The 26,209-nt window shown below is 39.6% G+C and overlaps 1 protein-coding gene across 4 annotated transcripts in view; it reads left to right on the top strand.

The window, feature by feature from the left end:
* The window catches only part of Jade3 (jade family PHD finger 3), a 172,338-nt gene that overhangs the window by 65,050 nt on the left and 81,079 nt on the right, over nucleotides 1–26,209 (top strand). For all 4 annotated transcript variants that reach the window (XM_087599331.1, XM_087599330.1, XM_087599332.1 and 1 more), the window contains one exon: nucleotides 316–395. In XM_087599331.1, coding sequence (XP_087455457.1) covers nucleotides 316–395 — 80 coding nt within the window. The remainder of the gene's footprint in view (nucleotides 1–315; nucleotides 396–26,209) is intronic.

Raw genomic sequence — 26,209 nt, 5'->3', positions numbered from 1 at the left:
TAGTAGTTTTTTTTCCTCCAGGCAGAACACAAATTCAACTATTCCAAAATACTGTGAGACGTGATTATGCAAAGTTGAATCTTCACAGCCATTTTTAAAGCTTTCATAATCTGGGTTGTCACTATTAAATGTCATTAATAATTAAACTCCATTGAGACTCTCGGGTACAGTTGAATTATTTCTTCAGTGCTATGAGATCTTATGGTCTTGTATCATATCTTTAATATATATAGTTAGTTAGCTACTTAGTTACTTAGTTGACATTTAAAGTAGTGGGGAATATGTTTCAGTATTTTTTCTAATTATTTTTTGCAGGTCCTTCCACTTCCTTTACTTCTGGCTCAATGTATAGGAAAAAGTCAAAAAATCCTAAGGAACACAAGAAGTCTGCTGAGGTGAGATCAGATGTTCAATTTTACACTTAAAAACTACTATCTGCCTCCTGCCAATATGTTAACAATACCTAGAATTTATAAATGTGCCAAGTAAAATATATAACAGTGAGCCAATATAGATAGGCTCATTTAATTATGATAATACTTATTTTCCAAAAGAGAATTTTCTTTTCTCATCTAGAAAAATAGTAATTTTTACACCAATTTCATTTGAAGAATAAGTTCTCAGCTTTACAGTAGTCCTCTCCTAGCTAAGAAATCAAAGAGACCAAGACTAGGGGGATCTTTGAAAGATCCCAAGATCTTTTTTTAAATTGGATTTTTTAATTTATATTTCAAATATTATTCCCTTTCACAGCTTCCTGTCTATAAGCCCTGTATCCACTCCCCCGCCCCTTCTATATAAGGTGTTCCCTTCTACAACCACTCCCCCCTTCCTGGCCCCTGATATTCCACTGGAGGATCCAGCCTTGGCAGGACCTCCAGGTGCCCATCTGGAACCATGGGTCAGTCCATGTACAGTCTTTGGGTAGTGGTTTACTCCCTGGGAGCTCTGGTTAGTTGGTACTGTTGTTCTTATGGGGTTGCAAGTCCCTTCAGCTCCTTCAATCCTTTCTCTAATTAATCCAACAGAGATCCTGTTCTCAGTTCAATGGTTTGCTGCTAGCATTCACCTCTATTTGACATGTTTAGGCTGTGCCTCTCAGGAGAGATCTATATCCGGCTCCTGTCAACATGCACTTCTTAGCTTCATCAATCTTACCTAGTTTTGGTGGCTGTATATATATGGGCTGTATACCCATGTGGTATACACTAAATGGCTGTTCCTTCAGTCTCTGCTCCAAACTGTGCCTCCATATCCCCTCCTATGAATATTTTTGTTCCCTCATTTAAGAAAGACTGAAGCATCTGCATTTTGGTCATCCTTCTTCTTGAGCTTTATGTGGTCTGTGGATGGTATTTTGGGTAATTCGAGCTTTTGGGCTAATATCCACTTATCAGTGAGTGCATAGTAGTGGCTTTTTCTATCACTGGGTTACCTCACTCAGGATGACATTTTCTACTTCCATCCATTTGCCTATGAATTTCATAAAGTCATTGTTTTTGATAGCTGAGTAGTACTCCATTGTGTAGATGTACTATATTTTCTGTATCCATTCCTCTGTTGAAGGGCATCTGTGTTCTTTCCAGCTTCTGGCTATTATAAATAAGGCTGCGATGAACATAGTGGAGCACGTGTCTTTTTTATATGTTGGGGCATCTTTTGGGTATATGCCCAAGAGAGGTATAGCTGGATCCTCAGGTAGTTCAATGTCCAATTTTCTGAGGAACCTCCAGACTGATTTCCAGAATGGTTTTACCAGTCTGCAATCCCACCAAAAATGGAGGAGTGTTCCTCTTTCTCCACATCCTCGCCAGCGTCTGCTGTCACCTGAGTTTGGGTTTTTTTTGTTTTTGTTTTTGTTTTTGTTTTTTGCTTTCAAACTTTTATTTTTTTATTTTTATTTTTTTTATTAACTTGAGTATTTCTTATTTACATTTCGAATGTTATTCCCTTTGCCAGTTTCTGGGCCAACATCCCCCTAACCCCTCCCCCTCCCCTTCTATATGGCTGTTCCCCTCCTCATCCTCCCCCCATTACTGCCCTCCCCCCAACAATCACGTTCACTGGGGTTCAGTCTTAGCAGGACCAAGGGCTTCCCCTTCCACTGGTGCTCTTACTAGGCTATTCATTGCTACCTATGAGGTTGGAGCCCAGGGTCAGTCCATGTATAGTCTTTAGGTAGTGGCTTAGTCCCTGGAAGCTCTGGTTGCTTGGCATTGTTGTTCATATGGAGTCTCGAGCCCCTTCAAGCTCTTCCAGTCCTTTCTCTGATTCCTTCAACGGGGGTCCCGTTCTCAGTTTAGTGGTTTGCTGGTGGCATTCGCCTCTGTGTTTGCTGTATTCTGGCTGTGTCTCTCAGGAGAGACCTACATCCGGTTCCTGTCGGCCTGCACTTCTTTGCTTCATCCATCTTATCCAGTTTGGTGACTGTATATGTATGGGCCACATGTGGGGCAGACTCTGAATGGGTGTGCCTTCTGTCTCTGTTTTAATCTTTGCCTCTCTATTCCCTGCCAAGGGTATTCTTGTTCCCCTTTTAAAGAAGGAGTGAAGCATTCACATTTTGATCATCCGTCTTGAGTTTCATGTGTTCTATGCATCTAGGGTAATTCAAGCATTTGGGCTAATAGCCACTTATCAATGAGTGCGTACCATGTGTTTTTCTATGATTGGGTTACCTCACTCAGGCTGATATTTTCCAGTTCCCTCCATTTGCCTATGAATTTCATAAAGTCATTGTTTTTGATAGCTGAGTAATATTCCATTGTGTAGATGTACCACATTTTCTGTATCCATTCCTCTGTTGAAGGACATCTGGGTTCTTTCCAGCTTCTGGCTATTATAAATAAGTCACCTGAGTTTTTTATCTTAGCTATTCTGACTCGTGTGAGGTAGAATCTCAGGGTTGTTTTGATTTGCATTTCCTCGATAACTAAGGATGCTGAACATTTCTTTATTTACTTTTCAGCCATTCAGTATTCCTCAGCTGAGAATTTTTGTTTAGCTCTGGACCCCATTTTTAATAGCGTTTTTTGGCTCTCTGGAGTCTAACTTCTTGAGTTCTTTGTATATATTGAATATTAGCCTTTATTTTCTTTAATTTCTTTCTTCATTACTTCTTTGACCAAATTATGATTGAGAAAAACGTTGTTCAACTTCCATGTATATGTGGGCCTTTTGTCATTTTTGTTGTTGTTGTTGTTGTTGTTGTTGTTGTTGTTGTTGTTATTGAAGACTAGCCTTAGTCTTCAATAGGTGGTCTGATAGGACGCATGGGAGTATTTCAATATCCCTGCATCTGTTGAGGCCTGTTTTGTGACCAATTATATGGTCAGTTTGGGAAAAGGTACCATGAGGTACTGAGAAGAAGGTATATTCATTTGTTTTAGGATGAAATGTTCTATTGATGTCTGTTATATCCATTTGGTTCTTCTGTTAGTTTCTCTATGTCTCTGTTTAATTTCTGTTTCCATGATCTGTCCATTGATGAGAGTGGGGTGTTGAAATCTCCTACTATTATTGTGTGAGGTGCAATGTGTGTTTTGAGCTTTAGTAAGGTTTCTTTTACGTATGTAGGTGCCCTTGTATTTGGGGCATAGATATTTAGGATTGAGAGTTCATCTTGGTTGATTTTTCCTTTGATGAATATGAAGTGTCCTTCCTTATCTTTTTTGATAGCTTTTGCTTGAAATTCGATTTTATTCGATATTAGAATGGCTACTCCATCTTGCTTCTTCAGACCATTTGCTTGGAAAGTTGTTTTCCAGCCTTTCACTCTGAAGTAGTGTCTGTCTTTGTCTCTGAGGTGTTTCTTGTATCCAGCAAAATGCTGGGTCCTCTTTACATATCCAGTCTGTTAGTCTCTCTTTTTATTGGGGAACTGAGTCCATTGATGTTAAGAGATATTAAGGAATAGTGGTTATTGTGTCCTGTTATTTTTGTTGTTAGAGCTGGAATTATGTTTGTATGGCTCTCTTCTGTTTGTTTAGTTGCAAGATTACTTTCTTGCTTTTCTACGAGTTTCCCTCTTTGTGTTGGCGTTTTCCATTTATTCTCCTTTGTAGGACTGGATTTGTAGAAAGATATTATGTAAATTTGGTTTTGTCATGGAATATCTTGGTTTCTCCATCTATGTTAATTGAGAGTTTGCAGGATACAGTAACCTGGGCTGGCATTTGTGTTCTCTTAGGGTTTGTATGACATCTGCCCAGGATCTTCTGGCTTTCATAGTCTCTGGCGAAAAGTCTGGTGTAATTCTGATAGGTCTGCCTTTATATGTCACTTGACCTTTTTCCCTTACTGCTTTTAATAATCTTTCTTTGTTTTTTTGCATTTGGTGTTTTGACTATTAGGTGAAGCTAGGAATTACTTTTCTGGCCCTGTCTATGTAGAGTTCTGTAGCATCTTGTATGTTTATGAACCTCTCTTTCTTTAGGTTAGGGAAGTTTTCTTCTATGATTTTGTTGAAGATATTTACTGGTCCTTTGAGCTGGGAGTCTTCACTCTCTTCTATACCTATTATCCTTAGGTTTGATCTTCTCATTGTCCTGAATTTTCTGGATATTTAGTGCTAGGAGCTTTTTGTGTTTTACATTGTCTTTGACAGTTGTTTCTATGTTTTCTATGGTATCTTCTGCCTCTTCTATCTTTTGTATTCTGTTTGTGATGTTTGCATCCATGACTCCTGGTCTGTTCCTCAGAGTTTCTATCTCCAGGGTTATCTCCCTTTGTGCTTTCTTTATTCTTTCTATTTCCCTTTTAAAATCCTGAATCATTTTGTTTAATTCCTTCACCTGTTTGGTTGTTTTTTCCTGTAATTCTTTAAGGATTTTTGTGTTTTCTCCTTAAGAGCTTCTACTTGTTTATGTGTGTTGTCCTGTATTTCTTTAAGGGAGTTATTTATGTCCTTCTTAATGTCCTCCATCATCATCATAAAATGTGATTTTAAATCCAAATCTTGCTTTTCCGGTGTGTTTGGATATCCTGTATTTGCTGTGGTGGGAGAACTGGGCTCTGGTGATGCCAAGTAGTCTTGTTTTCTGTTGCTTAGGTTCCTGTGCTTGCCTCTCGCCATCATGTTGTCTCTGGTGTTAGCCTGTCCTGCTGTCTCTGACAGTGGCTTGACGCTTCTTTAGGCCTGTTTGTCTGCACTCCTGTAGACCTGTTTTCTTTCAGCTGCATCTGGGAACAGAGAGCCGCTCCTGGGTTTGTGTGACCTGAAGCCTCCAGGTAGGTTTCTGGGCGCAGAAGAGTTGCTCTTACTTTTGCTCTCAGATGTGTAGGCGCTCCTGGCGACTGGCTTTCTGCTCTCAGCGCAGGTAGAAACCTGAAGGGTCGTGCCCCTGCCGGCTCCTAGGTCCTTTTGCCCAGAGAGCACAGATGGCACTAGGCAGTTTCCTCCTGAGTCAGGAATGTGGTCAGAATGTAGTTGTCTCCTCTTGAGTTGTCAGGATTGTCTGCACTCTTGAGGGTCCAGTTGTCTCCCCCACAGGATTTGGGTGCAGGAAACTGTAGAACTGGTTCAGTTCAGTTCCAGATGCAGACAGAAATCTGTAGGTTCTTCTTGGCCCAGGAATGTGAGCAGAAGTGGGCAGGAGTGGTGGTCTGTCCTGAGGACTTAGGATTGTCCAGACTTCTGGGAGTTGAGCTCTCTCTCCCTTGGGATTTGGGTGCAGGGAGCTGTAGGAACGGTTCACTTCAGTTCTGGGCACCAGATCCCATGATCTTATACCTGATGTTGGAAAGAGTTGCATTAGAGGGTGGGAGGTAGTGCAAGAAAGAGATAAAGAGGTTGTGGGTGGAGTAGGAAAAGGCTGAGTCCTAACAGCTTTTGGAAAAAAAAAATTAATCACTTCTCTGATGCTCTGCTTCTGTACTAAGAGCACCAAACTACTAGTATTGTACTTACATCTAGTAGGTCATAAAGATTTTCCTCAGTGTAAATTAAATTACTAGTAATTGACCCTATGTATCTTCATTTTCACCCTAAGTAAAATTCTTTAGGTAGTTATCTGTTTCTGCAAATAATAAGATTAGTGGCTTAAAGCAGTATGCATTTATTATCTGTTTCTGTTATCAGGAATCTATCTGTGACTAGATTTTGTGTTCATAGTCTTTCGGGGCTGCAACCACTGTGCTCATTGGGATGTTCTTACTGGAAATTAGAAAACGATTCACTTTTAAGTTATGAGCAGAATTCCTTTCCTTGATGCTGAAAGACTCAAGATCCTTGTTTTCCTGTAGTCTTTTAAAAGCACTTGGTTCTTAGGATTTTATAGTTTCCTGCCATCTGGCCTTCTCTTACAACAGGGCTACTTTCTCTGGGTCAGGAAAGAGAATCTTTGTCTCCCATATGTTGAAATGAAATTTTATATGACATCAGTGTTTCAAAAAACAAACAAAAAGGAAAACCCACATAGCTTTATCATCTAAAACATTTGCCATAGTTTGTGGTTAGAATCAAGTCTTAAGTTCCATTCATTCTAACAGAAATGGAATAATTGATGGGGATTACTTTTCATTCAAGCGTATCCACTAGAGAGCATTTCTCCCTTCCTCAGAAGTCATTTGGTCTGACATCTTTGTGGGTCTGGTAGAATATCAGAGTATTTTTATAAGTGTCTGCTATACAGAAAAAACTTAGGAGATATAATGTACAAAAACAGGAATCTTGAGGACTGCAAAGATACCTCAACAGTTAAGAACACTGACATTTCTTCCAGAAGATCTAGGTTTGATTCTCAGCATTCACGTGGCAACTCAGAACCATCTAAAATTCTATTTCCAGGGCATCTAACACCTTCTGACCTCCTCAGGCAGTGAGCACACATGTATCATACACACCTCTACCACACACACACACACACACACACACACACACAGATAAAACACTCATACACACAGAATAAAAATAAATTAAAAACTTTTTAAAAGAATACTGTTGAGTGTTCAGTAGACTTTTCTCCAGTCTGGGTTTGTCTAGTAAATGTCTTATAATTAGACTATAATTAAGGTTTTGGAGAATATTATAACAGAATGTTGAGCCTTGTCACATTATATCAAGGGGGTTATTATTTGATTAACATGAGGTTACTCCAGGATAACATTACTTTTTTCTTCCTATTTCTTGTTCTGTTCAGTAAGACTGGCATACTAAAACACAGGGATGATGTTAGGCAAGGATTTATCTTCTTAAGGAAAGATTTCATTAACAAATATATTTGATAATATTCTGTGCAGATTTATTTCTTCTCTATCTTAAATATATATTACTTCATTGCAAATAAAAACAAGATTAATGTCTTAAATCAGTATATATGTTTTATCTCAGTTTCTGTGGATCAGGAGTCTATACTGAGTGTGATGTATGTCTGTCTGTCTGTCTTGTCTGTCTGGTGAGATGGCTCAGGATAAAGGCACTTGCTGCCAAGTCGAACAACCTGAGTTCCATCTCCAGAACCCACATGGTAGAAGGAGAGAAACAGCTCCAGAAAGTTGTCCTCATGGATACAGAAAATGTGGTACATCTACACAATGGAATATTACTCAGCTATCAAAAACAATGACTTTATGAAATTCGTAGGCAAATGGTTGGAACTGGAAAATACCATCCTGAGTGAGCTAACCCAATCACAGAAAGACATACATGGTATGTACTCATTGATAAGTGGCTATTAGCCCAAATGCTTGAATTACCCTAGATGCCTAGAACAAATGAAACTCAAGACGGATGATCAAAATGTGAATGCTTCACTCCTTCTTTAAAAGGGGAACAAGAATACCCTTGGCAGGGAAGAGAGAGGCAAAGATTAAAACAGAGACTGAAGGAACACCCATTCAGAGCCGGCCCCACATGTGGCCCATACATATACAGCCATCCAGTTAGACAAGATGGATGAAGCAAAGAAGTGCAGACCGACAGGAGCAGGATGTAGATCGCTCCTGAGAGACACAGCCAGAATACAGCAAATACAGAGGCGAATGCCAGCAGCAAACCACTGAACTGAGAATAGGACCCCCGTTGAAGGAATCAGAGAAAGAACTGGAAGAGCTTGAAGGGGCTCGAGACCCCATATGTACAACAATGTCAAGCAACCAGAGCTTCCAGGGACTAAGCTACTACCCAAAGACTATACATGGACTGACCCTGGACTCTGACCTCATAGGTAGCAATGAATATTCTAGTAAGATCACCAGTGTAGGGGGAAGCCCTGGGTCCTGCTAAGACTGAACCCCCAGTGAACTAGATTGTTGGGAGGAGGGCGGCAATGGGGGGAGGATGGGGAGGGGAACACCCATAAAGGAGGGGAGAGGGAGGGATTAGGGGGATGTTTGCCCGGAAACTGGGAAAGGGAATAACACTCGAAATGTATATAAGAAATACTCAAGTTAATAAAAAAAAAAAGAAAGTTGTCCTCTACCTTAACAATTGAGATATAGAATGTACATATCTACACACATACACACGTATTGAATAAGTAAATGAAAGCAAAATTTTAATTATATATATTATTTCAATATGAGCTTATATATTTACTTTATATTTAAAGCTTTGTTTAGAAGTGTTAGGTATTGACATATGCTTGCATATGCTATGCAAGCACTATATTTTTAAACTACATTCCCACCCTACTTTATACTTAAACTTGTTATCCTACATAACTTTTGTGTTTTTGAAATTACTCTATTATATCAATGAAGTCATCTCTACTTTTCTTTTCAATTCCATCAATTTTGATTCTTATTTATAGTACTTTCTTCAGGTTTATTTCATTGTTCTATATTTTTTTTCTTATTTTTTTATTAACTTGAGTATTTCTTATATACATTTCTTTTTTTTTCTACTTTAAATTTTTTTTATTTATTTATTTTTTTTATTAACTTGAGTATTTCTTATATACATTTCAAGTGTTATTCCCTTTCCCGGTTTCCAGGCAAACATCCCCCTCCCTCCTCCCCTTCCTTATGGGTGTTCCCCTCCCAACCCTCCCCCCATTGCCGCCCTCCCCCCATAGTCTAGTTCACTGGGGGTTCAGTCTTAGCAGGACCCAGGGCTTCCCCTTCCACTGGTGCTCTTACTAGGATATTCATTGCTACCTATGGGGTCAGAGTCCAGGGTCAGTCCATGTATAGTATTTAGGTAGTGGCTTAGTCCCTGGAAGCTCTGGTTGCTTGGCATTGTTGTACTTTTGGGGTCTCGAGCCCCTTCAAGCTCTTCCAGTTCTTTCTCTGATTCCTTCAACGGGGGACCTATTCTCAGTTTAGTGGTTTGCTGCTGGCATTCGCCTCTGTATTTGCTGTATTCTGGGTGTGTCTCTCAGGAGCGATCTACATCCGGCTCCTGTCGGTCTGCACTTCTTTGCTTCATCCATCTTGTCTAATTGGGTGGCTGTATATGTATGGGCCACATGTGGGGCAGGCTCTGAATGGGTGTTCCTTCAGTCTCTGTTTTAATCTTTGCCTCTCCCTTCCCTGCCAAGGGTATTCTTTTTCCTCATTTAAAGAAGGAGTGAAGCATTCACATTTTGATCATCCTTCTTGATTTTGGTTTGTTCTAGGGATCTAGGGTAATTCAAGCATTTGGGCTAATAGCCACTTATCAATGAGTGCATACCATGTATATCTTTCTGTGATTGGGTTAGGTCACTCAGGATGATATTTTCCAGTTCCAACCATTTGCCTACGAATTTCATAAACTCGTTGTTTTTGATAGCTGAGTAATATTCCATTGTGTAGATGTACCACATTTTCTGTATCCATTCCTCTGTTGAAGGGCATCTGGGTTCTTTCCATTTTCTGGCTATTATAAATAAGGCTGCGATGAACATAGTGGAGCACGTGTCTCTTTTATATGTTGAGGCATCTTTTGGGTATATGCCCAAGAGAGGTATAGCTGGATCCTCAGGCAGTTCAATGTCCAATTTTCTGAGGAACCTCCAGACTGATTTCCAGAATGGTTTTACCAGTCTGCAATCCCACCAACAATGGAGGAGTGTTCCTCTTTCTCCACATCCTCGCCAGCATCTGCTGTCACCTGAGTTTTTGATCTCAGCCATTCTCACTGGTGTGAGGTGAAATCTCAGGGTTGTTTTGATTTGCATTTCCCTTATGACTAAAGATGTTGAACATTTCTTTAGGTGTTTCTCAGCCATTCGGCATTCCTCAGCTGTGAATTCTTTGTTTAGCTCTGAACCCCATTTTTTAATAGGGTTATTTGTTTCCCTGCGGTCTAACTTCTTGAGTTCTTTGTATATTTTGGTTATAAGGCCTCTATCTGTTGTAGGATTGGTAAAGATCTTTTCCCAATCTGTTGGTTGCCGTTTTGTCCTAACCACAGTGTCCTTTGCCTTACAGAAGCTTTGCAGTTTTATGAGATCCCATTTGTCAATTCTTGATCTTAGAGCATAAGCCATTGGTGTTTTGTTCAGGAAATTTTTTCCAGTGCCCATGTGTTCCAGATGCTTCCCTAGTTTTTCTTCTATTAGTTTGAGTGTGTCTGGTTTGATGTGGAGGTCCTTGATCCACTTGGACTTAAGCTTTGTACAGGGTGATAAGCATGGATCGATCTGCATTCTTCTACATGTTGCCCTCCAGTTGAACCAGCACCATTTGCTGAAAATGCTATCTTGTTTCCATTGGATGGTTTTGGCTCCTTTGTCAAAAATCAAGTGACCATAGGTGTGTGGGTTCATTTCTGGGTCTTCAATTCTATTCCATTGGTCTATCTGTCTGTCTCTGTACCAATACCATGCAGTTTTTATCACTATTGCTCTGTAATACTGCTTGAGTTCAGGGATAGTGATTCCCCCTGAAGTCCTTTTATTGTTGAGGATAGCTTTAGCTATCCTGGGTTTTTTGTTATTCCAGATGAATTTGCAAATTGTTCTGTCTAACTCTTTGAAGAATTGGATTGGTATTTTGATGGGGATTGCATTGAATCTGTAGATTGCTTTTGGTAAAATGGCCATTATTACTATATTAATCCTGCCAATCCATGAGCATGGGAGACCTTTCCATCTTCTGAGGTCTTCTTCAATTTCTTTCCTCAGTGTCTTGAAGTTCTTACTGTACAGATCTTTTACTTGCTTGGTTAAAGTCACACCGAGGTACTTTATATTATTTGGGTCTATTATGAAGGGGGTCGTTTCCCTAATTTCTTTCTTGGCTTGTTTCTCTTTTGTATAGAGGAAGGCAACTGATTTATTTGAGTTAATTTTATACCCAGCCACTTTGCTGAAGTTGTTTATCAGCTTTAGTAGTTCTCTGGTGGAACTTCTGGGATCACTTAAATATACTATCATGTCATCTGCAAATAGTGATATTTTGACCTCTTCTTTTCCGATCTGTATCCCCTTACTCTCCTTTTGTTGTCTGATTGCTCTGGCTAGAACTTCAGGGACTATATTGAATAAGTAGGGAGAGAGTGGGCAGCCTTGTCTAGTCCCTGATTTTAGTGGGATTGCTTCAAGTTTCTCTCCATTTAGTTTAATGTTAGCAACTGGTTTGCTGTATATGGCTTTTACTATGTTTAGGTATGGGCCTTGAATTCCTATTCTTTCCAGGACTTTTATCATGAAGGGGTGTTGAATTTTGTCAAATGCTTTCTCAGCATCTAATGAAATGATCATGTGGTTTTGTTATTTCAGTTTGTTTGTATAATGGATCACGTTGATGGTTTTCCATATATTAAACCATCCCTGCATGCCTGGGATGAAGCCTACTTGATCATGGTGGATGATTGTTTTGATGTGCTCTTGGATTCGGTTTGCCAGAATTTTATTGAGTATTTTTGCGTCGATATTCATAAGGGAAATTGGTCTGAAGTTCTCTTTCTTTGTTGTGTCTTTGTGTGGTTTAGGTATAAGAGTAATTGTGGCTTCGTAGAAGGAATTCGGTAGTGCTCCATCTGTTTCAATTTTATGGAATAGTTTGGATAATATTGGTATGAGGTCTTCTATGAAGGTTTGATAGAATTCTGCACTAAACCCGTCTGAACCTGGGCTCTTTTTGGTTGGGAGACCTTTAATGACTGCTTCTATTTCCGTAGGAGTTATGGGGTTGTTTAACTGGTTTATCTGTTCCTGATTTAACTTCGATACCTGGTATCTGTCTAGGAAATTGTCCATTTCCTGCAGATTTTCAAGTTTTGTTGAATATAGGCTTTTATAGTAAGATCTGATGATTTTTTGAATTTCCTCTGAATCTGTAGTTATGTCTCCCTTTTCATTTCTGATTTTGTTAATTTGGACGCACTCTCTGTGTCCTCTCGTTCGTCTGGCTAAGGGTTTATCTATCTTGTTGATTTTCTCAAAGAACCAACTTTTGGTTCTGTTGATTCTTTCTATGGTCCTTTTTGTTTCTACTTGGTTGATTTCAGCTCTGAGTTTGATTATTTCCTGCCTTCTACTCCTCCTGGGTGTATTTGCTTCTTTTTGTTCTAGAGCTTTTAGGTGTGCTGTCAAGCTGCTGACATATGCTCTTTCCTGTTTCTTTCTGCAGGCACTCAGCGCTATGAGTTTTCCTCTTAGCACAGCTTTCATTGTGTCCCATAAGTTTGGGTATGTTGTATCTTCATTTTCATTAAATTCTAAAAAGTTTTTAATTTCTTTCTTTATTTCTTCCTTGACCAGGTTATCATTGAGTAGAGCATTATTCAATTTCCACGTATATGTGGGCATTCTTCCCTTATTGTTATTGAAGACCAGTTTTAGCCCGTGGTGGTCCGATAGCACGCATGGGATTATTTCTATCTTTCTGTACCTGTTGAGGCCCGTTTTTTGACCAATTATATGGTCAATTTTGGAGAAAGTACCATGAGGAGCTGAGAAGAAGGTATATCCTTTTGCTTTAGGATAGAATGTTCTATAAATATCCGTTAAGTCCATTTGGCTCATGACTTCTCTTAGTCTGTCGACATCACTGTTTAATTTCTGTTTCCACGATCTGTCCATTGATGAGAGTGGGGTGTTGACAGCTCCCACTATTATTGTGTGAGGTGCAATGTGTGTTTTGAGCTTTAGTAAGGTTTCTTTTACGTATGTAGGTGCCCTTGTATTTGGGGCATAGATATTTAGGATTGAGAGTTCATCTTGGTTGATTTTTCCTTTGATGAATATGAAGTGTCCTTCCTTCTCTTTTTTGATGACTTTTAGTTGGAAATTGATTTTATTTGATATTAGAATGGCTACTCCAGCTTGCTTCTTCTGACCATTTGCTTGGAAAGTTGATTTCCAGCCTTTCACTCTGAGGTAGTGTCTGTCTTTGTCTCTGAGGTGTGTTTCCTGTAGGCAGCAGAATGCAGGGTCCTCGTTGCGTATCCAGTTTGTTAATCTATGTCTTTTTATTGGGGAGTTGAGGCCATTGATATTGAGAGATATTAAGGAATAGTGATTATTGCTTCCCGTTATATTCATATTTGGATGTGAGGTTATGTTTGTGTGCTTTCATTCTCTTTGTTTTGTTGCCAAGACGATTAGTTTCTTGCTTCTTCTAGGGTATAGCTTGCCTCCTTATGTTGGGCTTTACCATTTATTATCCTTTGTAGTGCTGGATTTGTAGAAAGATATTGTGTAAATTTGGTTTTGTCATGGAATATCTTGGTTTCTCCATCAATGTTAATTGAGAGTTTTGCTGGATACAGTAACCTGGGCTGGCATTTGTGTTCTCTTAGGGTCTGTATGACATCAGTCCAGGATCTTCTGGCCTTCATAGTTTCTGGCGAGAAGTCTGGTGTGATTCTGATAGGTCTCCCTTTATATGTTACTTGACCTTTTTCCCTTACTGCTTTTAATATTCTTTCTTTATTTTGTGCGTTTAGTGTTTTGACAATTATGTGACGGGAGGTGTTTCTTTTCTGGTCCAATCTATTTGGAGTTCTGTAGGCTTCTTGTATGTCTATGGGTATCTCTTTTTTTAGGTTAGGGAAGTTTTCTTCTATGATTTTGTTGAAGATATTTACTGGTCCTTTGAGCTGGGAGTCTTCACTCTCTTCTATACCTATTATCCTTAGGTTTGATCTTCTCATTGAGTCCTGGATTTCCTGTATGTTTTGGACCAGTAGCTTTTTCCGCTTTACGTTATCTTTGACAGTTGAGTCAATGATTTCTATGGAATCTTCTGCTCCTGAGATTCTCTCTTCCATCTCTTGTATTCTGTTGGTGAAGCTTGTATCTACAGCTCCTTGTCTCTTCTTTTGGTTTTCTATATCCAGGGTTGTTTCCATGTGTTCTTTCTTGATTGCTTCTATTTCCATTTTTAATTCCTTCAACTGTTTGATTGTGTTTTCCTGGAATTCTTTCAGGGATTTTTGTGTCTCATCTCTATGGGCTTCTACTTGTTTATTTATGTTTTCCTGGAATTCTTTCCGAGATTTTTGCGATGTTTTCAGGCTTTTTTGCGATTCCTCTCTGTAGGCTTCTACTTGTTCTCTAAGGGAGTTCTTCACGTCTTTCTTGAAGTCCTCCAGCATCATGATCAAAAATGATTTTGAAACTAGATCTTGCTTTTCTGGTGTGTTTGGATATTCCATGTTTGTTTTGGTGGGAGAATTGGGCTCTGATTATGCCATGTATTCTTGGTTTCTGTTGCTTGGGTTCCTGCGCTTGCCTCTCACCATCAGATTATCTCTAGTGTTACTTTGTTCTGCTATTTCTGACAGTGGCTAGCCTGTCCTATAAGCCTGTGTGTCAGGAGTGCTGTAGACCTGTTTTCCTCTCTTTCAGTCAGTTATGGGGACAGAGTGTTCTGCTTTCCGGCGTGTAGTTTTTCCTCTCTACAGGTCTTCAGCTGTTCCTGTGGGCCTGTGTCTTGAGTTCACCAGGCAGCTTTCTTGCAGCAGAAAAGTTGGTCTTACCTGTGGTCCCGAGGCTCAAGTTCGCTCGTGGGGTGCTGCCCACGGGCTCTCTGCAGCGGCAGCAACCAGGACGACCTGTGCCGCCGTTTCCGGGAGCTTCAGTGCAACCAGGGTTCCAGATGGTCTTTGGCTTTTTCCTCTGGCGTCCGAGATGTGTGTGCAGAGAACAGTCTCTTCTGGTTTCCCAGGCGTGTCTGCCTCTCTGAAGGTTCAGCTCTCCCTCCCATGGGATTTGGGTGCAGAGAACTGTTTATCCGGTCTGTTTCCTTCAGGTTTAGGCGGTGTCTCAGGCAGGTGTCCTGCCGCTCCTGGGCCCTCCCCCACGGGAGCCCAGAGGCCTTATCCAGTTTCCTCTTGGGCCAGGGATGTTGGCAGGGGTGAGCAGTGTTGGTGGTCTCTTCCGCTCTGCAGCCTCAGGAGTGCCCACCTGACCAGGCGGTTGGGTCTCTCTCTCACGGAGTCTGGGGGCAGAGAGCTGATGCGGGCCGGGATCTGTTCTATATTTTTGACATGAATATTTAGCTATTAGGCAAGTGCTCTACAACTGAGTCTTGTTTCAGTTATTAATGCGACAGTTATTTTTCTTCGTTTTTGGTTGTGTTTATGAAGATCAAACCCAATTCCTTGAGTATACCACTGAGTTACATTTCCAAGCCTCTTTTTTGCAATATATAAATTTTAGTACTATAAATTCCCCTTTAAATACCATTTTAGCTACATCATATTAATTTTTATATTTAATTTTAAGTTTGTATTTTATTTGGTGAGTCTGGGTTAACACATCCATTAGAGTACTTTTTGTCAGAGAATATAGCTCCAGTTATTTAATATTTGATGAGGTTTATTTTATAGCCCAAGGTAGAGTTTATTTTGGTGATTGATTGTGCCATTGAAATGTAAAAATAATGTATCAGATCCCATGGAACTGTAGTTACAGTTATGTACCACCAGTGCTGGGAAACCAATCTGGGTCTTCTGCATGAACAACAAGTACTCTTAACCATGCAGCCATGTATGCAACTCTATGGATTTCTTTACATTTTTTCTGTTTGAGGTCTTGAATCTCAGTTTTATATCTTCTGCCAAGTTTGGGAAAAACCGTTGCCATTATTTTTTCGTTAAGTTCCATCTTACTGAATTTTTGTGATCTATTATTCCATGAATGTTACTTTTGTTACTTTTCCACAGATTCTTTAAGATCTCATTTTCTTCACAAAAATCTGAGTTTCTGTGATTTCTGTTATTCGTTAGCTGGGTTTTTTCTTTATGTGTATTTTTTTTTAAGCAGTGGTAATAATTGAAACTAAGGCCTCAGCAGTTCTGTATAAGCATTGAACCACCAAGCCGTATCTCTAGCCTTGTTTTTTCTTTTATTAATTCCATTCTCTAGATGAGCTTCACTCAAGAGTTTGTTATTTTAATTATTGTATTTTCCCACTCTGAAAATTTTATTTGCTTATTCTTTATTTCTTTGCTGGGATTTTTTGTTTTGTTTGCAGTTTTGCATTGAGGCAAATGAATGTCGGAAAATTCTTGTTCATTAATTGTAACATTCTTGGTCATCTTGCTGTTGGTGCCTATTGATTGTCTTTCTAATTCCCAATTCTTAGTATGACAGGTAATTTTCAATGGTACCCTGGAATTTTTTTTTTGGTAATATGTTATGAGACACTCAGTCGATTTAAATCTTGTATTTTGGCAAACCTCTGCTATAACCAAGCTAGTAGGAGTAAAAGTACTGTCTCTTCCAGTGGCTGGATGCTTGGGCTCCCTTTAGCAGTTTTATTTATCTAGGAGACACCAAGTTTTTTTACTGCTTGGTAGGGATGGTAATACTTAGCTTATTACCTCCACTAATAGGAGGAGAGTTAGTAGTAAAAGATGGCATGTTACTGATGTACAGTGATAACAGCTCAGGCTTTACTGACACTGACTTGACAAAGGGAGCTCCTAACTAATATTAGGTGAAAGTAGATATCAAGGTCTATTGGTGGGTATCCTTTAATACCACATTAGTTGCCCTTTAAAAACACAAACCATGGAATAGGGGTATAGCTCAGTTGATAGAGCACTTGTCTAGCATGAATAAAGTCTTGCCTTTAATCCCAGCCCTCAGAAGGCAGAGGCAAGAAAATCAGAAGTTCACGGTCATCTTCTTGCTGCACAATGAGTTAGAGACCAACCTGGACTATATTGAGACATATCTTCTCTGTCTCAAAAAATTTTAAATATATTTTTGAAATATTGTCCTCATGAAGTTTATCAATTTGAAGCATATTATTAAGTGGGTTCTAGTATATCCACAGTTAATATGTCTTTCATAATTTAGAATCTTTTCACCACTCCTGTAAGAAACCCCTTAATTTGTAGCAGTTATTCTTCCTATTCTCCCTATTCTCAGCCCTTGAAAACTAGTGATCTACTTTCTATCTCTGGCTTTGCCTATTTTGGACATTTCTTATAAAGTGGAATCATATAATATGTGGGGCTTTATGCCTAGTTTCTTTCACTTAATATATTGTTTTCAGGGTTAGTTTACTTAATATATTATGAACTAGTCCCTCATTAATTTTATGACTAAATGATATTACACTACATAAACATAACCACATTTTGTTTATCAGTTTATGCATATTTTAATTGTTTCTACTTTTTAGCTGTTATAACCACACATATTTTTCAGTTGTCTTAAATTCATGGGTTGAAGAGCTCCCCAGCTATTTCCTAAAGTGATATCAGCATGTTTCAGTTTTACCAGAACTATATATGGCTGTTTGACTTTGTTATCACTCTAAGCACCACAGATTTCAGATTCTTAGTGGCCTTCTTATCTACCCACTTGGCTTAAGGCTGTGGAGTCTTTTGTGCTTGTCTTCAGAGATCCTGTCTCTGGCAGAATTCCCAGTTATCAGCCACTCTTACTATCAGTGGAGGCTTTTCACTTGTGCTATGTAGGGTCTGGGAAAGGGACATCAAATCTTATGTTTCTTTTTTTCCTGGAAGTTAGACATTGAGGTACAGTATGAATTACATTTTTCTTTAGGGTTCAACTAGCTACATTAATAGCCATTTTTAATATTGTATCAGTGAGATCCTATGCATACTACCCCTGGTTTATCTGTTAAATAGATTTTTAGTAAAGTTATATGACTCTGACATGTGATTCAGAGGTTTTGTATAGCTTCTGAAAATTAGGTACAGAGTTTTAAGGGTATGTTCTTGAATGGGTTGCTAATAAACCTTTCCAAAATGCTCGTGCTCTTCTTTTTGTTTGGTTTTTCGTTTGTATTTTATTTTATTTTGAGGGGACATGGTTGAGAAAGGCTCTCACTATGTAGCTCAGGCTAGGTTTGAACTGGTTATATGTATCACAGGCTGTCATCAAATCCTCACAGTATTGAGATTGCAAGCGTGTTCCATCATAAAGGCCTAAAGACCCATGCTGATTGATTTTTTTAAATGAATGTACAAAATAATGATTTTATTATGACACTTTCAACATGTATCTCTTACACTTTTCTCATGGCTAACAAGCCCATTATGCATTTTTAGTTCTACCTACACCCTCCTATTAGTTTCTCTCTTGTTAGTGTTCTTTCTCTTTTTTTTTCATGTTACTATATTTTTGTAATTTTGTCATTTTTCAGAGCTGAGGATCAAACCCAGGGTCTTGTACTTACTAGGCAAGTTTAGCTCTGCCACTGAGCTAAATCCCCAAACCCGTGTTACTGTATTATTTTTAAGTCCAGATTCTGCTTATATGAAAGAAAACATAGGATGTTTGTCTCTTTTAGTCTAGCTTATTTTACTTAATATGATGATTGTCTATAATTTCATCCATTTTCTACAAATTATATAGTTTTGTTTTTTAGCTTAATTTATTTGCTTGTTTGTTAGTTTTTACACTCCAGATTTTATTCCCCTCCCAGTCCACCAATTGACGGTACCACATCCCATTACCCTACCCCCTGGTTTCCATAAGGATATCCCTACCCCACAAGACTTCTAAACTCCCTGGGGCCTCAAGTCTCTTGAGGGTTAGGTGCATCTTCTCTCACTGAGGCCAGACCCAAGAGTCCTCTGCTGTATATGTGTTGGGTGCCTCATCTCAGCTGCTGTATGCTGCCTGGTTGGTGATCCAGTGTCTAAGAGATCTCAGGGAGTCCAGGCTAATTGAGACTGCTGGTCTTCCTAGAGGGTTGCCCTCCTCAGCTTCCTCCAGCTTTTTCCTAATTCAATAGAGGGGTCAGCAGCTTCTGTTCAGTGGTTGGGTGCACATACCTGCCTCTGACTCTTTTAGCTGCTTGTTGGGTCTTCAGAGGGCAGTCATGGTAGGTCCCTTTTTGTGAGTGCTCCATAGCCTCAGTAATGGTGTCAGGTCTTGGGACCTCCCCTTGAGCTGGATCTCCCTTTGGGTCTATAGCTTGACCTTCTTTTCCTCAGGCTCCTCTCCATTTCCATCCCTGCAGTTCTTTCAGACAGCAAGAATTAAGGGTCAGAGCTTTGTCTGTGGGATAGCAATCCTATCCCTCCCTTGATGCCCTGTATTTCTGCTGGAGATGGATTCAATAAGTTCCCTCTCCCCAGGTAAAGGTAGGGCCTTTCATCTAGGGTTGCCCCTTTGAATCCTGAGAGTCTCTCACCTCCCAGGTCTCTGGTACATTCTAGAGGGTCCTCCAAACCTCCTTCCTCCCAAGGTCACCTGTTCCCATTCTTTCTGCTGGCCCTCGGGGCTTCAGTTCTTTTTTGCCCACCCAGTACCAGATGATGTTCCCCTCTCCCCCACCTCCATCCCTTTTCCATCCCAGGTTCTTCCCTCCCTCCCCTCTTGTGGTTGCTTTCTTCTTCCTCCCAAGTGGGACTGAGGTGTTCTCACTTGGGCTCTTCAACTAGTTGACCTTTTTGAGTTCTTCTGTGGACTAACTATATCTTGGGTATTCTGTATTTAATTTAGTTAATATTCACCTATTAGTGAGAGTTATCTCACTCAGGATATTTTCTAGTTCCATCCATTTACCTAAGAATTTCATGAAGTCATTGCTTTAATAACTGAGTAGTACTCCATTGTGTAGATGTACCACATTTTCTGTATTCATTCCTCTGTTGAAGAACATCTGAGTTCTTTCCATTTTCTGGCTATTATAAATAAGGCTGCTATGAACATAGTGGAGCATGTGTCTTTGTTATATGTTGGAGCATCATTTGGGTATATGCGCAAGAGTGGTATAGCTGGGTCCTCAGGAAATACTATGTCCAACTTTCTGAGGAACCTCCAGACTGATTTCTAGAGTGTGGTTGTACCAGTCTGCAATCCCAACAACAATGGAGCAGTGTTCCTCTTTCTCCACACCCTTACCAGGATCTGTTGTCACCTGAGGTTTTGATCTTATTCATAGGAAGAACAAAAATATCAACCAACCAGTAGTAAATATATTTTATTTTAGGATAAAATGTTCTATAAATATCTATTAAATCCATTTGGTTTATAACTTCTGTTAGTTTCTCTATGTCTCTGTTTAGTTTCTGTTTCTGTGATCTGTCCATTGATGAGAGTGGGGTGTTGAAGTCTCCTATTATTGTGTGAGGTACAATGTGTGCTTTGAGCCTTAGTAAGGTTTCTTTTATAATGTAGGTGCCCTTGTATTTGGAGCATAGATATTTATTATTTACTAGCTTTCTAGGCCAGGGACAACAAATTATCACAAAGTAGTTGGCTTTTAAAATAATAGGGATTTAGTCTCTGTTCTGGTCGCTAGAAGTTCAAAATCAGCTCCTCTGAACCCTCTAGAGATTTTAAGGGAGATTCTATTCTTCTTTTAGTTTTTGGTGGCATTCGTTGATTTGTTTGTTTAGTTAGTGCATTACCTAATAACTGCTTCCTACTCCTCTTCTCAAAAATTTCCTTCAACTTTATCTACTAAGGACACTTAATACCAGACTTAAAAGTCTATCCAGACCTTCCATAATCATCATCATCATCTCCAGCTCCTCCTCCTCCAACTCCTCCTCCTCCCCCCTCCTCTTCTTCTTCCTCCTCCTCCAGGTCCTCCTGATTCTTAATAGAGCTGCAAAACCTCTTTCTCTAATCATTTACACATCTATACATTCTTGAAATTAGGATGTGGCCATCCAACCTACCAACCTGTGTTTGAGCTTCTTATAAAACCATATAGAACATATTTTCATAAGCAGACTTGTAAAGTATGAATACTTTATTCATACAGTGTCTTTGATCGTATGGCCTTTTTATGTTCATAGTGTAATTTTTTAATCACTTGCTATATTTTATAAAGCGGCTAGAGAGCACTTACTGTAGAAGGACTGGGTTCAGTTACCAGCATGCATATAGCAGCACACAACAACCCTTAATTCAGAATTTCAAGGAATCAGATACCCTTTTCTTCTTTATGGGTACCAGGCATGTGATGCATATCCATTTATGGAGGCAAACACGCATGTACATAAAAATAAAACTGTTTTAAAAAGGACATCACTTGGAGATATTGTCATATATTTAGCTCTAGCTGTCTTCTCCAGATCCAAGATATGATTTACAGTGCTACCTTACCCCAAAAGACAGTAGTTATTATAAACTGTCATTGCTACTTAACCACTGGCTCATTAAAGTTACTCTAGTAATTTAGAAAAATGGATTGAAGTGTTTAGCAAAATGATTTATTCTTTCCTCCTAGTCACTCCAAACACTGAGCTCTATACAAAACATGGTGAATAGAAAGGTCTGTGACCTTTTATCCACTTACATGAAGTAAATCACTTATATATAGTAAATCATCCATTTTTGCTTCTTGTAGCCTTAGCTTTCTCCCTGTGCATCACCCAATTAATTTTAATTGGCCAGAATTCTTAGTAAGATCATTTTGTTGCCACCTGACTGCCTTTGTGTTTAAGGTGGACTTCTTCCGTGCTATGCCCTAAAAACTTTTTCCTAAGTGAAAATAACAGGTATTTTCAGTTGTCTCTACAAAGTAGGAAATGGGGTACCCTCTTCCTCATCTAAATGGCACCATTTGATTGTGTAATAGTTGGCCTTATATTCTGTAAAAATGACAGTTTAAACTTTACTATAGTCCCTGAGAATTCCATTGCTTTATTGGAGCATACTATGAACTTCTACTTTCTTTTTTGAATTATTTAAACTCTTTTTATAGTCCAGTCATCCTCCGCCCTCCAACCTTTCTATATCCTATACCTTGCCTCCCCCCCTCATCTTCAAGAGGATGTTACCATCTTCCACCCCAACCCCACTAGACCTCTGCACTCCCTGGGGTCTCAAGTCTCTCAAGGCTTAGGTGCATCTTCTCTCACTGAGGCCAGACCCAGCAGTCCTCTGCTATATATGTCTGGGGCTTCATATTAGGTGGTGTATGCTGCCTGGTTGGTGTCCCAGTGACTGAGAGATCTCAGGGGTCCAGGTTAGTTGAGACTGCTGGTCTTCCGATGACATTGCCCTCCTCCTTAGCTTCTTCCAGCCTTTTCCTAATTCAACCACAGGGTCCCTGGCTTCTGTCCATTGGTTGAGTGGTTCTTTTAGCTGCTTGTTGGGCCTCTCAGAGGCCAGCCTTGCTAGGCTCCTGTCTGTAAGCACACCATAGCATCAGTAATAATGTCAGGCCTTGGAGCCTCCCCTTGAGATGGATCATAATTTGGGCCTGTCACTGGACCTCCTTTCCCTCATCCTCTTCTCCATTTTTGTTCCTGCAGGTCTTTTAGACAGGGACAATTTTGGATCAGAGTTTTGACTGTGGATAACAACTCCTTACCTCCACTTGATGTCCTGTCTTTCTATTGGAGGTGGACTGTACAGGTTCCCTCTCCCCATCATTGGACATTTTATCTAAGGTCCCCCCCATTGATCCCTGAGAGTCTCTCACCTCCCAAGTCTCTGGTACATTCTAGAGGGTCTCCTCACCTCCTACCACCGAGGTTGCCTGTTTCCATTCTTTCTGCTGGGCCTCAGGTTTTCACTCCTGCCCCCACCCCCAAAACCTGATCATGTTCCTTTTTTCCCCTCCCTGTTCCCTCTTCACCCAGTTTCTTCCCTCCCTGTGTCCCCCATAATTGCTTTCTTCTCTCCCAAGTGGGATTGAGACAACTTTGCTTGGGCCCTTCAGCTTATTAAACTTCTTGAGTTCTGTGGAGTGTATCCTGGGTTTTCTGTACTTTTATTGGATCATAATATATACTTCAACTTTCATGTTACACAATACTTGGACATTGCCCTTTAAGAGACTTGATAAGCATTAAAGACTAAAATTCGTTTGATAGCATCTCTTCCCTTTATCTTCTATAAATCTAGGTACATTTATCCTAGTCCTGTAAGTAGTATGATTTTTTTCATAGAAGACATTGTGAAGCATACACTGACATATGTATGCTTTCATGTAAAAATGTGATTCCTTATTGCTTAGATGTTAACTGGACTTTCATTGTCAAAATCATTGCCATGTTAGCTTAAGGATTTGTGTTATTCCTTTTTGTTCTTTTGGTGACAAGGCAGAACTACAAAGTTGGTTTCCATAAATATTTAAAACATGTTTCCTGACTAATTTACATGAGTCCAAACTGTAATTGTGTACATTAATCATTGCCCTACCTCTAACATTTGAACTTCTCAGCTAGATTTCACTGAAAGAGACAGAGTTTAGATCTTCACTAGCAGTCTCTTGCCTGTCACAGTATACTGATCTTCTCGCTCTTGAGTAACTCATTGATAGTGAAAAATACTAAGATAAAGTTCTGCATATAAAGATAAGCAGAGAAAAACTATCAACTCTCCAAAGTGTAATATAGCTCTGTATGTACATGCATGCATTCATGTATGCATGTGAGTAAAAAATGCATATCTGGTAGAGAAAGAAACACAGCAAATATAGCATATAGCATAATGTGTGTAATTAAAAATATGACACAGATGAAACAGGAGAATTATCACAAGTTTAGACCAGACTGGGCTACAGTCTTAAACCCTGCTTTTTAAAGAGAAAAGAAAAGAAACAAACAATAGAATGGGAGCATGGATATTTACCTCAGTGGCAGAATATTCACCTGGCAGGTATGAAGCCCAGGACTCAATATCCATCACCACAGGGGTAAAAGTATCTTAAAGTATCAGAAATATTAAGTAAACAAATTAGAAAATAGGACTTCTAAAGAATATACCTAGTAAAGTAGATCTCGCTAATATCTCTGAGATTGTATTTTGGTACTATACATAATAAAGAATACACCTTTACTGCTTTAAAAATACTTATCTAGAATAAGATCAAATATTTTCATAAAATGTCAATGATTTCCATTAAATAAGAAACAAGCATATGGCCTCTGGGAAACGGTAGATAGGGGCACAGGAGCTGCAGGTCCCCTGCGCCCGTGACACCACCGGAACCTGAAGGGACCGGATTAAAAGATCTCTGCACCCAAATCCCATGGGAGGGAGAGCTAAACCTTCAGAGAGGCAGACATGCCTGGGAAGCAAGAAGAGACTACACCCTGCCCACATTTCTGACTCCAGAGGAAAACACCAAACGCTATCTGGGACCCTGGTGCACAGGGACTCCCGGAAAGGGCGGCAGAACTCCTCCTGGTTGCTGCCTTCGCGGAGAGCTCATAAGAAAAACCCCACGAGCAAACTTGAGCCTTGGGACCACAGGTAAGACCAACCTTTCTGCTCCAAGCTACCTGCCTAGTGAACTCAGGACACAGGCCCACAGGAACAGCTGAAGACCTGTAGACAGGAAAAAATACACGCCCGAAAGCAGAACACTCTGTTCCCATAACTGGCTGAAAGAAAACAGGAAAACAGGGCTACAGCACTCCTGAAGCACAGGCTTATAGGACAGTCTAGCCACTGTCAGAAATACCAGAACAAAGTAACACCAGAGATAATCTGATGGCGAGAGACAAGCTCAAGAACTCAAGCAAGAAACCAAGACTACATGGCATCATCAGAGCCCAATTCTCCCATCCAAAGAAAACACTGAATATCCAAACACACCAGAAAAGCAAGATCTAGATTTAAAATCATATTTGATCATGATGCTGGAGGACTTCAAGAAAGACATGAAGAACTCCCTTAGAGAAATGCAGGAAAACATAAATGAACAAGTAGAAGCCTATAGAGAGGAATCACAAAAATCCCTGAAAGAATTCCAGGAAAACACAACCAAACAGTTGAAGGAATTAAAAATGGAAATAGAAGCAATCAAGAAAGAACACAGGGAAACAACCCTGGATATAGAAAACCAAAGGAAGAGACAAGGAGCCATAGATACAAGCATCACCAACAGAATACAAGAGAGAGAAGAGAGAATCTCAGGAGCAGAAGATTCCATAGAAATCATCGACACAACTTTCAAAGATAATGTAAAACGAAAAAAGCTACTGGTCCAAACATACAGGAAATCCAGGACTCAATGAGAAGATCAAACCTAAGGTATAATAGGTATAGAAGAGAGTAAAGAATCCCAGCTCAAAGGACTGCAAATATCTTCAACAAAATCATAGAAGAAAACTTCCCTAACCTAAAGAAAGAGATGCCCATAAGCATACAAGGAGCCTACAGAACTCCAAATAGATTGGACCAGAAAAGAAACTCCTCCTTTCACATAATAGTCAAAACACCAAATGCACAAAATAAAAAAATAATATTAACAGCACTAAGGGAAAAAGGTCAAGTAACATATAAAGACAGACCTATCAGAATCACACCAGACTTCTCGCCAGAGACTATGAAAGCCAGAAGATCCTGAACAGATGTCATACAGACCCTAAGAGAACACAAATGCCAGCCCAGGTTATTGTATCCTGCAAAACTCTCAATTAACATAGATGGAGAAACCAAGATATATTCCATGACAAAACCAAATTTGCACAATATCTTTCTACAAATCCAGCACTACAAAGGATAATAAATGGTAAAGCCCAACATAAGGAGGCAAGCTACAAACCTAGAAAAAGCAAGAAACTAATCATCTTGGCAACAAAACAAAGAGAAGAAACGCAGACAAACATAACCTCACATCCAAATATGAATATAACAGGAAGCAATAATCACTATTCCTTAATATCTCTCAACATCAATGGTCTCAACTCCCCAATAAAAAGACATAGATTAGCACACTGAATATGCAATGAGGACCCTGCACTCTTCTGCCTACAGGAAACACACCTCAGAGACAAAGACAGACACTACCTCAGAGTTAAAGGCTGGAAAACAACTTTCCAAGCAAATGGTCTGAAGAAGCAAGCTGGAGTAGCCATTCTAATATCGAATAAAATTAATTTTCAACTAAAAGTCATCAAAAAAGGTAAGGAAGGACACTTCATATTCATCAAAGG

Source organism: Rattus norvegicus, chromosome X, assembly GCF_021556685.1.
Source record: "Rattus norvegicus strain SHRSP/BbbUtx chromosome X, alternate assembly SHRSP_T2T, whole genome shotgun sequence".
In the NCBI taxonomy this organism is placed as follows: domain Eukaryota; kingdom Metazoa; phylum Chordata; class Mammalia; order Rodentia; family Muridae; genus Rattus; species Rattus norvegicus.
The sequence above is the reverse complement of the archived record's forward strand: the minus strand, read 5'-3'. Positions and strand labels throughout refer to the sequence as shown.